The 14,372-nt window shown below is 47.7% G+C and overlaps 1 protein-coding gene across 1 annotated transcript in view; it reads left to right on the forward strand.

Annotated features, from left to right (window-relative positions):
* The window catches only part of TTLL8 (tubulin tyrosine ligase like 8), a 66,176-nt gene extending 52,099 nt beyond the window's left edge, over positions 1-14,077 (forward strand). The window contains exons 13-15 of the mRNA XM_036759868.1: positions 928-1,363; positions 2,596-3,088; positions 13,856-14,077. Coding sequence (XP_036615763.1) covers positions 928-1,363; positions 2,596-3,088; positions 13,856-14,034 — 1,108 coding nt within the window. The 3' untranslated portion in view covers positions 14,035-14,077. The remainder of the gene's footprint in view (positions 1-927; positions 1,364-2,595; positions 3,089-13,855) is intronic.
* The last annotated feature ends 295 nt before the right edge of the window (positions 14,078-14,372 follow it).

Genomic DNA, 14,372 nt, shown 5'->3' on the forward strand with positions numbered 1-14,372 from the left:
TGTGTGTGTGTGTCAGGGCAGGCAGGTCGGGGTGCAGTAGATATCTGGGGAGAAGAATTTTCAAGTGAGCGACATAGAGTAGATAGTGGGTCAGTGGCTGGCCAGTCAATTTGTCCAGGTCAATCTCCCTAAGGAGAGCAGACAGTGCCCTGGGATCTGCACATGGAGGGGGTGAGGCCTTTCACTTAGAATGGTTTGAGACTCATTCCCCTCAGCCGATGGGAGGCAGGTGAGCGCTCTCTACTGGGTGAGGGCCCCTAGCCCCACCTCTCACTGTTTCCCCAGGTAAACTTTGATGTAGGGGCTGAGGGGCAGGGGGACTGAGATTTGGGAGCTGATTTTACTGGTCTCAAGGAGGCTGAGCACCTGGACTCTTCTGGTCTGGAGAGGTAGACCTTATTTTTGCTTGTTCCAGTCAATGATCTGAATGTTAGCTTCCTGTCTGACCATTCCTGACTGTCCTGCTGCCAGTGGCCTGGAGAGTAGGTCCATAGGCCTGGCAGAGGAGGTCACTAGGGAAGGCCTTGGTGGATGGCACCTGCCTACCCCTCAGAGGGAATAGGTCCGTCTGTGGCTGCCTGTGACCTGGGGCAGGTGACTGAAGGTCAGTCCCAGGGTGGAGCTGGTGGTCTGGGTTTGCTTCAGGAAGGTCTTTGTGAATTAGCTGTGACAATGATGGCACAATCTCAGCAATCCCTCATCACAGTCCCTTGGCTGTCATGCCCAAGGTCAGGCCTCCTCAGAACTGAAGTGTTGTCCGAGTCTCAGTGACACCAGAGGCCGGTGCTGAGCCCTCTGTGCCCCTGGGGCAGAGAGCAGGGAAGTACCCAAGGCTGGTGGACTGGTCCGGGAAGCTCTGGGTCAGGGGTTGAGGGAGCCCGCAAGGGACTGACTGGGACTGACGGCCGCCTCCTGTGTTCCTTTCAGTGCTATTCATCTTTGCAATAACTCCATCCAGAAGCACTTTAAGAACGCCAAGGACCGCAGCCCTCTGCTCCCCTGCTACAACATGTGGACCAGCACCAAGTTCCAGGAGTACTTGCAGAAGCGGGGCCGTGGCCACGTCTGGCACAACATCATCTACCCATCCATGAAGAAGGCCATCACCCACACCATGAAGGTGGCCCAGGACCATGTGGAGGCCCGCAAGAACAGCTTCGAGCTCTATGGTGCCGACTTCATCCTTGGCAAGGATTTTAAGCCATGGCTCATCGAGATTAACTCCAGCCCCACCATGTTCCCATCCACGCCTGTCACAGCACAGCTTTGTGCCCAAGTACAAGAAGACACCATTAAGGTTGTTGTTGATAGAAAAACTGACCGGAACTGTGATATTGGCAACTTTGAACTCCTGTGGAGACAAGTAAGCTTGTGGGATGCTTGGGTCCCAAGGTAGATTCCAAACTGGCCAGATGGCCGCTCCAAGGTCTCTGGAGGGGCCTAAGACCCGGAGCGGGGGGTGTCACTTATTGGTGACATTGCAGAAGGGGACTAGATACCCACTGAGGTGCCTGACAACTCTTGTTGAAATCAAGGTTATTCCGAAGAGCTTTGGGAGAAGGAACAGGGACCAGTGTTGTTAGATGGGCATTCACTGTGACTCTACACATGCATAATGCTCTCAGAGCTTTGTGCATGTGTAAAGCCACAGTGAACTACCCCGTACTTTTCTGCTCCTCAGGTCTTCACCTCCCATCCAGCCCTCCAAGCCCAGGTCAAAGCTGCCTCTTCCAGGGAGATTTCCTGGGTTTGGAGGGCACTTGCTCACTAGGCCATGGGGACAGTGCTGACATAATGCCATGGGTGCTGGACACAGCTGAAGTGGGTGGGGGCTCAGCTCTGCCTCAGACTGTCATCCTGCCTCCTAGGGGTAGGAGGATCCAATGAAAATGATTAATGCAAAGGCTTGCAAACCACGGAGCACCATGAAAAAGCCAGCTCATTATGAGAGCCTTCATTTCCTGACAGATTATAAACTGCATGGGGGCAGAAACTTCTCACATTTTCACCCCCACCCACCCTAGGGCTTTGTGTAAAGAAGACTTGATAAAGGGGAATTCCAAGAATGTCTGAGCAGGAAGTGCTTATTATTGGTTATTGGCTTAAATTTGTCCTTAAAAGAGCAGCTGCCCAGAGCAGCTTGGGCTAGGCACTCCTGAATGAGCAACTCATGGTGACAGCAGGCCCTGAAAGGCACAGTCATGGGTATCTAGGCAAAGATGTAAGCATCTGGGGAGGGTAGCCTGCAAGGAGGAAAGAGGAGCCAGGCAGGCAGCTGGGGACCTCCTCTCAGGGGACAGGTGCGTCTTCCTTCAAAGGCCTAGCCTTCCTATGGGGCTGACAGGGAGGAGCCTTGGTGCCCTGTCCTCACCTTGAGGGGAAGGGGCAGGATTCTAGCTGCTCTCCCATGAGGGCTTCCTACCTCTTCCTTGCCATCTCCTTGCCTTACTATGGCAGAGAGAGTTCAGGAGAGCCAGCCCTGGCTGACTCCCGCTTGGCTGGAGATGCCACAGCCACATCGTAGACATGCTTCCCGGTTGTAGGTGTCCTTGCCAGCACAGGTACTTTCTCAGGCTGGTTTTTGTCTCTCCCCAGCCTGCTGTGGAACTACCCCCATTCAGTGGCTCTAACCTCTTTGTGGAAGGCTTCAGCATTCAGAAAGGAAGGAGACATATGACTCCTGTTGCCAACGTCAGCCTTGGGAGCCCCCTGCCAGCCGGACACATGCTGCGAAGCAGATGCTTCAGCTCCCAACAGGACCAGCTGTCCGAGCAGACAACATCTCCCAAGCAGGACGTGAAAACAAGAGAAGACAAGGGACCTCCCTGCATCTTACCAATGCCTTTGAAAAGAGGGTCGGGGAGAGCGTACAAGATAAACTCGGTCTACACAAAGGCCCTCAGCAATATGGAATTTCCCTCTTTTGCGATTCGGCACCTAGAAAATATTTCCCATAAAGCTGCGTTTCCCAGAGCTAAGGCAACAAAGCTGGCAGACCCCAATATATTAAGTACGGCCTCCATCGCCTCTGTGCTGCAGAGCATCCGGTCCTTGGAGAACCCTGTGTTCCAGCCACCCAAAGGCTCAGGTAATCTTTGCTATATCCCCTCCCCCACCCCATCCCACCCCATTGTCAGTGCCCTGAGCAGTCCCAGGCTTTCCACCCAGGAGGGCACAGCCCAAGGTGGTTGAGTCAGCTGCTGAGCCATTGGCACCTCTTGGGGCCCCATTTTCCTCATCATTAAAATAGTCATTCCCCACCCCCTCCACTTGACCCCTGGCCTCATGGTGCTCAGGCAAGCCTCAGGAAAACCAGGGCCAGCTCTATGCAAATGAGCCTTGATTGCCGGTGTTCCTGCCCTGTTCTGCAGGGTTTGGGGACATGAGGCCTCTGGATACTCTGGGGAAAGAAGCCCAGGGCAGTGGATGGAATCTGGGATCTGGAGGGAGAAGGCCTGGGTTCAAATCCAAACTCTTGTGAGTACCTTAGACAAAATTCCTGCCCTCTCTGGGGCTCAGTTACCCTTCTTTGTAAAATTTGGGGTCTGGGACAGTCACGCTCAGCAGAGGCAACGCTAGCACTTCTACAGTCATCTAAGGCTGGGAAAGTACTGTCTGTGTATGTGTGTATTGTATACACACACTTGTAGACGTGTGTTGCACATGGCATGTATACTGTGATGTGTTATACCCATGTATACATACGTGTGTTGTGTGTCACACCTAGACGTGTGTGTGCACGAGTGTCTGCATGCAATTTGTGTTTATGCACTTGTTATATATGAACATCTACACCCATGTGTGTGCATATGTGTATGTGTAATGTGTGTGTTACTTGATCTGATCCTGGCAGCAATCCTAGGAGCTAGGTGCTTTCATAATCCCATTATATAGGTGAGGAAGCTGAGGCTGAGTGAGATGAGAGATAAGTGTCTTCCCCAGGGTCCCACAGCTAGTCAACGTCTGAGCCAGGATCTGAACTCAGGCTCCAGGGACAGCGCTGCATTGTGCCACATCCTCTCTTGGATCGCTGATGCCTGTGGGCCTATAACGGTTGTGATTATTCTTCCATTATGATTTTTGCTAGTCAATGAAGAAGCCCTTAGAGTGCCTGATTGTTTAAGATTCTGGGCATGTGGCTGTGGCTTCTGTTCTGAGTGTATTTATTTTTTCAAGTGAAAATATTTATGTTTTTCCCCCAGTCACATGTAAGAATTTTTAACATCCGTTTATAAAAATTTTCAAGTTCCAAATTCTCTCCCACCCTCCCTCCCCTCCCCCCTCATCGAGAAGGCAAGCAATTTGATAAAGGTTATACATGTGCAGTCATGCAAAACATATCTCCATATTAGTCCTGTTGTGAAAGAAAACACAGACAAAGAAACCCAACAACACAATCCGAGATAAATAAAGGGGAAAATAGTATGCTCTGACCTTCATTCAGGCTGCATCAGTTCTTTCTCTGGAGATGGAACACATTTTTCTTCTTGAGTCCTTTAGATGAGTGTATTGCTAGTAATAGCTAAGTCATTCCCAATTCACCAGCACACAACATTGCTGTTGACTGTGTACTCTCTTCTCCTGGTTCTGCTCACTTCACCTAGCATCCGTTCATATAAGTGTTTTGCAGTTGTGTTCACACAGTTCCTGGGTTTGTCTTGGAAGGTAAACTCCCAAGTATTTTGTATTGTCTGCAGTTATTTTAAGTGGAATTTCACTTTCTATCTCTTGCTGCTGTGCTTTGCTGGTAATATAGAGAAATGCTAATGAGGTTATTGTGGGTTTGTTTTCTGTCTTGCAACTTTGCAAAAGTTGTTAATTATTTCAACTAGATTTTAAGTTGATTCTTGTTAACCAAAAAAAAATAAAAAAATATCACGAGTCCCTGAGATGTGCATTGTGACTAGATTGATTACAAGAGAAAAGAACGTGCATGTGGAACTCCTGTGCAGGTACAGGAAATTCAGCGGTGCAGGGAAAGCCTTGGGCAAATCATAGGGAAGGGGAAAAGGACTAATCCCCTCCTGAAGGGGAGGAGCAAGGCAATGCTAAAAACTGCATTCTTTTCCCTTGGGCACTGCAATACCTTGGAGATAGGAGGGTCTGCTTATGTACAAGGGTCCTAGCTGCACACGTAATTTCCCAGTCTAGTGCAGACTGCCTGGCACCTGTCTTGACTCCCAAGGACACACACAGAGTCCAGCTTGGGGTGCAAACAATAAATTATGTCAGTTCAGGGCAGGGCAGGGGTTTCATCCTTGACGTGTAGTGTTTCTAGAAAATATGGCAACTTAAGAAGATAAGTTTGGGGGCCCATTAACATTCTCTGAGATTCTCTAAGTGTCCCATCGTATCATCTGCAAAGAGTGATAGTTTTGTTTCTTTATTGTCTATTCTCATTCCTTTAATTTCTTTTTCCTTTCCTTTTTTTCTTTTTTCTTACTTATTTTAAAAATGTTTTTAGTTTTCAGCATTGATTTCCACAAGAGTGTGAATTACAAATTTTCTCCCCATATCTACCCTGCCCCCCCACTCCAAGATGGTATATATTCTGATTGCCCTGTTCCCCAGTCAGAACCTCTCTTCTGTCACCCCACTCCCTCCCATCCCTTTTTCCCTTACTTTCTCGTAGGGCAAGATAGATTTTCTATGCCCCATTGCCTGTATATCTTATTTCCTAATTGCATGCAAAAACTTTTTTTTGAACACCTGCTTTTAAAACTTTGAGTTCCAAATTCTCTCCCCTCTTCCCTCCCTACCCACCCCGCTAAGAAGGCAAGCAATTCAATATAGGCCACATGTGTATCATTATGTAAAACCTTTTCACAATACTCATGTTGTGAAAGTTCTTTTTCTTCTCTATTGCTATAGCTAGCATTTCTAGGGGAATATTGAATAATAGTGGTGATAATGGGCATCTTTGCTTTACCTCTGATCTTATTGGGACGGCTTCTAGCTTATCCCCACTACAAATAATGCTTGCTGATGGTTTTAGATAAATATTACTTATCATTTTTAGGAAAACTCCATTGATTCTCATGCTTTTTAGTGTTTTTAATAGGAATGAGTGTTGTATTTTGTCAAAAACTTTCTGCATTTATTGTGAAATAATCCTATGATTTTTGTTATCGATATGGTCAAATATGTTGATAGTTTTCCTAATATTGAACCAGGCCCACATTCCTGTTATAAATCTCACCTTGTCATAGTGTATGATCTCCGTGATGTATTGCTGTAATCTCCTTTTTAGTATTTAATATAAAATTTTGCATCGGTATTCAGTAGTGAAATTGATACATAGTTTTCTCTCTCTGTTTTTGCCCTTCCTGTTTTAGGTATCAGCACCTTATTTTTGTTGTAAAAGGAATTACCAAGACTCCTTTGACTAGTTTTGCAGATAGCTTATCTAGTATTAAAATGAATCATTCCTTAAATGTTTGGTAGGATTCGCTTGTGAATCTATCTGGTTCTGGGGGTTTTCCCTTAAGGAGCTCATGAATTGCTTGTTCAATTTCTTTTTGTAAGATAGATTTTTCTGAGGTTCTATTTTCTCTTCCTGGGTGTATTCAAATATTCCAAAGCTGTGCATCATTTGGCTCCAAACAACCCCCGCCCCCCGTAGAGTAATAGGGTAGTATTGTCTTCAGTAGTCTTTTGGACCTCCTTTTCCATTTGGCTAATTCTGCCTTTCAAGGCATTCTTCTCCTCATTGGCTTTTTGGAGCTCTTTTGCCATTTGCATTGATCTATTTTTTAAGGTGTTGTTTTCTTCAGTGTATTTTTCAGTATTTTTTTGGGTCTCCTTTAGCAAGTCATTGACTTGTTGTTCATGGTTTTCTCGCATCCTTCTCATTTCTCTTCCCAATTTTTCCTCTACTTCTCTAACTTGCTTTTCCAAATCCTTTTTGAGCTCCTCCATGGCCTGGGGCCAGTTCATGTTTTTCTTGGAGGCTTTTGTTGTAGGCTCTTTGACTTTGTTGACTTCTTCTGGCTGTATGTTTTGGTCTTCTCTGTTACCAAAGAAAGATTCCAGAGTCTAAGACTGAATCTGGGTGCGTTGTCGCTGACTGGCCATGTTCCCAGCCAACTAACTTGACCCTTGAGTTTTTCAGCGGGGTATGACTGCTTGTAGAGTTAAGAGAACTATGTTCCAAGCTTGGGGGGATGTGCCAGCTCTGCCACACCAGTACTCCTCCTTCCCCAAGAACCCCCAATCTGGACTGGACTTAGATCTTCAGCAGGCTCTTCACTCCTGCTCTGATCCACCACGTAATTCCTCCCACCAGGTGGGCCTGGGGCTGGAAGCAGCTGCAGCTGTAGTTCTGTAGCTGCCCCACCTCCGCGGTGAGCTCCTTCCCCTCCCGCAGCTTTTCCCACTAACCTTCTCTGTTGTCTTTGGTGTTTGTGGGTTGAGAAGTCTGGTAACTGCTGCAGCTCACTTATTCAGGGTGCTAGGGCACGCTCCCTCCAGCTCCTGGTCTGGTTGGTCCGCGCTGCCCCCACTGGGCTCTGCTTTGCTCCACTCCGCTCACAGCTCTGTGGGGGATAGACCTCACCCAGAGACCATCCAGGCTATCCTGGGCTGGAGCCCTGCTTCTCTCTGCTGTTTTGTGGGTTCTGCAGTTCTAGAATTGGTTCAGAGCCATTTTTTATAGGTTTTTGGAGGAACTCGGTGGGGAGCTCATGCAAGTCCCTGCTTTCCAGCCGCCATCTTGGCTCCGCCCCCCACCCCCCCCGTAGAGTAATAGAGTCCACCTATAAGTGGGTGCTTGGCAAAGAGGGTGGAGTGTGCCTCTGGGAGTAACCTGAGCTTGTATTGCCTGTGGGCTTGGTGAGATGGAGTTCGACTTTCTTTTAGAAGGCTTATAAGGCATGCGTCTCTGAATTGTCATACAAGACCAGCTGGCTCAGTGTGGGACAGTATTTAGTCTAGATTTGCCCTCTTGGAAGCGCCTGCCTTTGATAAATTATCTCATGTTTATTGTGTGGGTATATGCACGGTTGTTCCCCCGTAGCATGAAAACTCCCTAAGGGCAGGAATTGCTTGCCTTTTGTCTCACGATGCCCAGAACCTGGCACAGAGTTGGTGTTGCTGCATACGTGCTTGTTCTGGAATTGAAGAATTCACCATCGTCTAGTCAGTGAAAAGGTGCCTTGCAGCAGACCTAGAGTTTTTGTTCTGCCCTCAAGGAAGCTGGTCTACTTTGAGTTGGGGCCTCCCTCTACTGTACCTGAAGAAAGATGAGGAACTCCATTGGGCAGAACCAGAAGAGATCTGGCTGTACTGACTAGGGTGCTGTCTGTAGGCCTCCTTCAAGAGAAGTAGGGTTGGAGTGGGGTGAAGGGTTCCCCCTGTCCTTGGTGCTGATCAGACCCCATCTGGTGTTCAGTTTTGTACCTAAGCTGGAGAGCATCCAGAGAAGGAAAAATTGGATGATGGAGTGTGTTAAGGCTGTGCCATATCAAGACTGATTGAAGCCCCTGGGGATGCTTATTCTAGGGAGGAGAGGACTTGGGGAGGGGGACATCAGAGCCATCATTACATTTTGAAGGACTGTCACATGGAAGAGGGACTCAAGAATTAGAAGTAATGGGGATCAAACATAGACTGGATGGACAGACATTGAAAGGCCTGGCTCCTGAGGTAGGGGTTCCCCTCAGTGGAGAGCCTTGAACAAAAACTAGAGGCCCATTTGTTGTACAGCTCATCCAGGAATGGTGTGGCCTTCCAGCTCAGAGATCTGGCAGAGGTGTGGGCAGGCTAGATATTCTGCTGACAATAATCTACTTTCCCTAGGGCATGAGTAAGTGACTGCACCATCAGAGGCTCCTGTTGACCACTTGGATTTTGTCTCTTTGGTCTAAGGAGAAGCCCAGCAGGCTAGGAAAAGGAAGCTGCACTAGCAAGGCAAACTGCTGTGCATTGAAGGAAAGCACCAGACCATAGGGAGTGGGGCTGGGGCTAGGAAGCCAGAGCAGCCTCAGAAAGCACCTCCATAAGCACATTTCATGGTCCTCAGCCTAAGGGGAGGGAAGCCCCTGACCTGGAAGAGTCAATAGGCAGAAGGAGCCCAGAGGGTTTGATGCCACGTACTAGCATTGTGGAATCATTGTGCGAATTCTAGGAGACTCAACAAATGGCCGTATCCATAACATCGTGCGATTCTGTTTTTTAGCAGGGTACTTATAGAAGGAGTCCTGAGACAAGTCACTAGTCAGCCAATATTCTTTTACAGACTCTATTGCCCAGGTGGATAAAACATCTGCTTTTTGTAGCTGAATAAAAGAATTAGGGTATAAGGTATGATTTGAGTCCTGCCCAGTCTCCCAGAATCCCCGATACCTGAGGGAAGGAAGGACGTGGTGACCCTTTGCTGGGCTCCTCATGAGCAAACGCCACCTTGATTGATGTGTACAGAAAGATAATAGGGCCTGGGAAGGAGATGCGGGCACAGCCATCACTGGGGACTTGCCGCTGCTCAGTCCTGAGGCATGTTCACACCCTCCTGTATGGGAAGGGCACCTCCGAGGACATGAAGCCTCCTGCTGCCTGACTCAGGCCTTCTCTTTGCACAACATTGTTCCTTTTGCAAAGAGCTTTCCTGTCTATAATCTCTTGAGGAAGGGAGTTTAAAAGGTGTACTCAGTATCCCTAATTTACCCCAAAGCAGGCCCAGTGGATTGCCATAATTGGTGAGGTCTGCTTTGTAAGGGAAAGTGTCCTTACCTGGAAAATTGTCCTATTCTGCTTTGTCAGGGCTCTGAGAGACATTAAGAATCAAGTTCACCAAAGAGGATTTGAAAACGTCTAAACAAAGGGTTAGTGGCATGGTACCAACATCGCCATTTCAAGGGAGGACAGAGTGAATGGAGCCTTCTTCATGGGCATTTTCACTCCCTCTGTTGGGACAGGGTTGAGGGTGGCTATCAGAGGCCTCTGCCTAGATCCATCACTTAAGGAGGAGAACCAGGGCATCCATCTTGTCATTTTACATCCAGCTGCAAGACTTCATCATGCCCCTCTAGGTACCCTTTCTTCCCCACCCCCTATCCCCAATTTTTATTTATCTTTTGTTTTTTTTTTCTGTCAAATTGTAAACCCCTTGTCTTTGGCCTTTCCCCTAGTGCTTAGCACAATGCTTGATATGGTAGGTGCTTAATAAATGTTTATTGAGGCAGCTGGGTGATGCTGTGGATTGAGCACTCAAGTCAAGAAGGCTTGAGTTCAAATCTGGACTCTCACACTTACTGCGTGACCCTGGGCAACTCATTTTACCTCTGTTTGCCCTCATTTTCCCAACTACAAAATGGAGACAGTACAAGCGAAAGCACCTACCTCCCAGGGTTATTGAGGAGCAAGCATTAGCACAATGCCTGGAATGCTAGGAGCTATATAAATGCTTGTCCTCTCCCTTCTTTTTATTGATGGACTGGCTCAGACTTTCCAACCCAACTTGTTATTGGGAATTTCTTATACAATTACTCCTCAGTTTGGGGCCACTGTGTGATAAGAGGATGTACATGAATTCCACAGGTAAGAAAATACAGAGAAACACAGTTATTCGTATGCTTGTCCACCTTCCCATCCTCAGCCACTAGAATTTCTCCTCCTTAAGGGCAGAGCCTGGACTGTGTGAGAGTTTGTCTGTCCAGTACTGGCCTTGGGCTCTTGGAGGCAATGGATGTTCAATCAGTGATTACTGAAGTCACTGAAGATCACATCAATTGATAGCGCTGCTATTGAGAGAATGAAACCAGATGAATCAAGACGACTAAGTACCTTTCATTCTTGTGACTATGTCGATGGGCTCAATGATGCCCTGAGAAAACTGAATGCTAGGATATGTGGCTTTCGTCTTTCTGACAACAGGTTCTGAGCATCACCAGACCTTGTCCCCCCAGCCCTGCAGGACGCCAGTGACCCTGCTGAGTGAGCACCCCCGAATGTGTCCGCCTGAATCAGCCACCCACCCGTCTTCGGGGATTACAGAGGTAGGATAGTTCAGAGGGCTTGCCCTGGCTTCCTGTCCCACTGTGGGCCCTTCTTAGGCCCAGCATGTGATCATGGACAAGACCCTTACATAAATTCACCATCACCAAAGAGGAGGTATGGTGGCTGCCACTGGCTGGACAAGTCCCTTGTAAAAGTGGTGGTCATTGCATTCCATCACTGGCTGCTTCAGCCTTTGTCCGAGGGAAGGCTGAGACATTGATTAGCTAGAGGAAGTTTCAACTTAATAATCACCATGTCACCAGGAGGCCCCAACCATCTCCCACCGTTCACATTATTCAGAGAAAGGGCTTGAGGAGGAGATGAAGGGAAGGACTAAGCTTGATCTTGGATGCGTCAAGGCTGGAAGACAACTTGAAAACCCTCACTTTACAGGTGAAGCACCTGAAGCCCAAGCTGGAGAACGGACATTCTGAGATTGGAGACCAACGCACTCTCCACTGTCCCAGAAGAGGGCGACGCTGACTCGCAAACAGCCCCTGTAGACCAGGGTGTCTAAAGTGAGCTTCCTGCACACTCTCCCTCCATCCATCCCTCTGTCCATCCCTCCATCCTTCTCTCCATCCATCCCTCCTTCCTTCCCCCTGGGGTTCCCATCTCCAGACCTGGGGACAAGGAGAAACCCCAAGGTTGGCTTCTGTCTCTCTTTTCCAACAGCGTCAAGACAATCACTGTCTCCTTTTGTAATGAATGACCTAAGGCTTCGTGGAGCCATGTCCTCCCAGAGGTCTCCCTGGGCTGCTTCAAATTCTGCCCCCAGCCCGCCAATTGCCTTGCTTTCCTGTGTAAAAGGACTGGCACTTCCTCCTGTCACTCACTTGGAGGAAGGATGATTTCTTTCCATGTTTTTGTCTTTGTTCCCCTGCACCTAGAACGGTGCCTGTCAGGAGATGTCCGAGGCACTTGACAGGTGACTGTGGAATGGGGATTGTGGAATGGGTCAAACTTAGATTGAATTTTCAAGTGCAATTTGAATTTTAGAGTGGTTTCTATTGAGAGGAATACTACAAAGTGCTATCATGCCCAGTGATAAATGTGATTATTACGTGGTTTTGTTTGAATGTTGGCTGAGTGAAGCCGTATTTTATTCATGAGGAATTCCTCAAAGCAGAGCCCACTGCTCCCTAATTCCTCTTCCCCCCAAGATGCAGCAGTCTCCTCACCTGAGGTCCTAGAAGCTCTTACCCTGGCTCAGGGACTTGTGGAAGAAGAAGCCAGAAGAAGGAAAGGAAGGAAGGAAGGAAGGAAGGAAGGAAGGAAGGAAGGAAGGAAGGAAGAAGGAAAGGAAAGGAAAGGAAAGGAAAGGAAAGGAAAGGAAAGGAAAGGAAAGGAAAGGAAAGGAAAGGAAAGGAAAGGAAAGGAAAGGAAAGGAAAGGAAAGGAAGGGAAAGGAAGGGAAAGGAAGGGAAAGGAAGGGAAAGGAAGGAAAGGAAGGGAAAGGAAGGGAAAGGAAGGAAAGGAAAGGAAAAAGGAAAGGAAAGGAAAAAGGAAAGGAAATGAAAAAGGAAAGGAAAGGAAAAAGGAAAGGAAAGGAAAAAGGAAAGGAAAGGAAAGGCCCCTTTCCATATGGGGGATAGATCCAAGAAGGAAAGCCATGGCAGGGCATCCTAGAAAGTAACCCTCCTGCCTTCTTGTCTCTAGAAAAATGAGCTCACTCCAAACATCTTAGTATCATAGACTTTACAGTCCAACCCCCTTGTGTGCAGAGTCACACAGCAAGTAAGTAAATATCTGGAGTGGGATTTGAACCCAGACCTTTCTGACTCCACATCCTATGCCCTATTCACTCTGTCGCACTGGGCTTCACTCCTTGCTCCCTCCTCAGACTTTCCCATGTCTCTTTTGCTACTGTTATGTTCCACCTCATAGTCCATGCTCTGCAGTGATTATTTCAACTCCTATTGGCCCTGACAAACACAGCCTAAAACACAGCTAGATGAACCCTTATGAACATAGTTCCCTAGAACATGAGGTTCTAGGATTAGCCTTGAGAGACTGGGGTTATCTTTTGTAGTGCTGTAACACACTAGTATGTGGTAATAATTTAGTTGGTTACACTTAATTAGCTTTTAGGCAGAGGGTATTCAATAAGGTGGTACAGTTGGTACAAAATATGCACCTCCTTCAAGCAAACTCTGTGACATACTCTTCTGCTAGTACAGAGTACAGGGGAAAGTGGGCTTGAGCTTGGAGGGTTCAAGGAGGTCTTTGCTGGGCTCCTTGTAGAGATTCAGATCCTCATCGGCATCTGCTCCCTTGGAGACATTACCATCAGCTGATCTGAGGATGCTGCTAGGATACTGACAGTGGGAGTCTGCCGCCCTCCCCCCACAGAGTTCAGGAGGGATTTTGCCCAGTCACTACCATGGCTTTCTACAAATCTCACAGATAATCCAGAGTTTAGACCCATTTGATATTTTATAGATGAGGCCTCAGCCAACCTGAACATGATTCCTGGGCAACATCCCTCTAGCTCCCAGAACTTTCCCCAGCCTGGTCTAAAACCTGGGATGGAGACAGGCTGTTTTCACCTGGTTAGGAGATGTGACTAAAGGTGTCTTGTCACTTGTTTCAGTGGGTGGGGTGATTTATGTGAGTTCTTCATTCAATGCCCCGCCCTTATGTGTGCCTGTGCCGTATCTCTCCTTTTAGATTGTAGGCTCTTTCAGGGCAGGAGCTCCATTTTTCATGTTTAATCTTCCAGGACAAAGCCCTATGCATGGTGAGTGTCTGCTTCATGTTTGTTGTGCAGAGAGCCCGGCTTTGGGCATCCTGTCTCCATAAGCTCAGGCTGGTGCTGGTTCGTCTCAAAGCTTTCAAGCCCCTTTCCATCTTGCTCTTTGCAGGCTTGCCAAGCAGTGTCCAAGCCCCTTGCCTCATTTGCAAAGGAACGTTCCAGATGGAAAAGACCTGCAAACGCTGCAGCTCGTTCTGTGCCACGATCTTACAAGGAAGCTCCTATGTCCCTCTGAATGGTCAGAATGGCTCATCCAAGAGAATGGTGGGCAGCTTGTGGAACCTCTGAAACACCCACTTTCCCTAGAAGATTTATAGCAACCTAAATGGATTCCAAGACAGTCTGATTTATTGTGTTTTTTTTTTAAACAAACAAGCAAAAAGAAAAAAACCCATTCGTATAAATGACCAACCTTGTGTATGGAGTTTTTTTTTCTAGATATCCCAGGGGAAGGACATGCTTTTCACTGTGGCATTTTTTACAGAAGGGGTGGGATAGCAAAACGAGCCCATGCATTTCTGTCATGCTGAGCTCCAGAATGGACTGCTTTGGGAGACTGCTGGACTCGGCTGGAATGCCACAAAACGAGTCCAGTGTTTGCCATGCCACCAAGCCGGTCCCTAGGA

Source organism: Trichosurus vulpecula, chromosome 5 (assembly GCF_011100635.1).
Source record: "Trichosurus vulpecula isolate mTriVul1 chromosome 5, mTriVul1.pri, whole genome shotgun sequence".
Classification (NCBI taxonomy): domain Eukaryota; kingdom Metazoa; phylum Chordata; class Mammalia; order Diprotodontia; family Phalangeridae; genus Trichosurus; species Trichosurus vulpecula.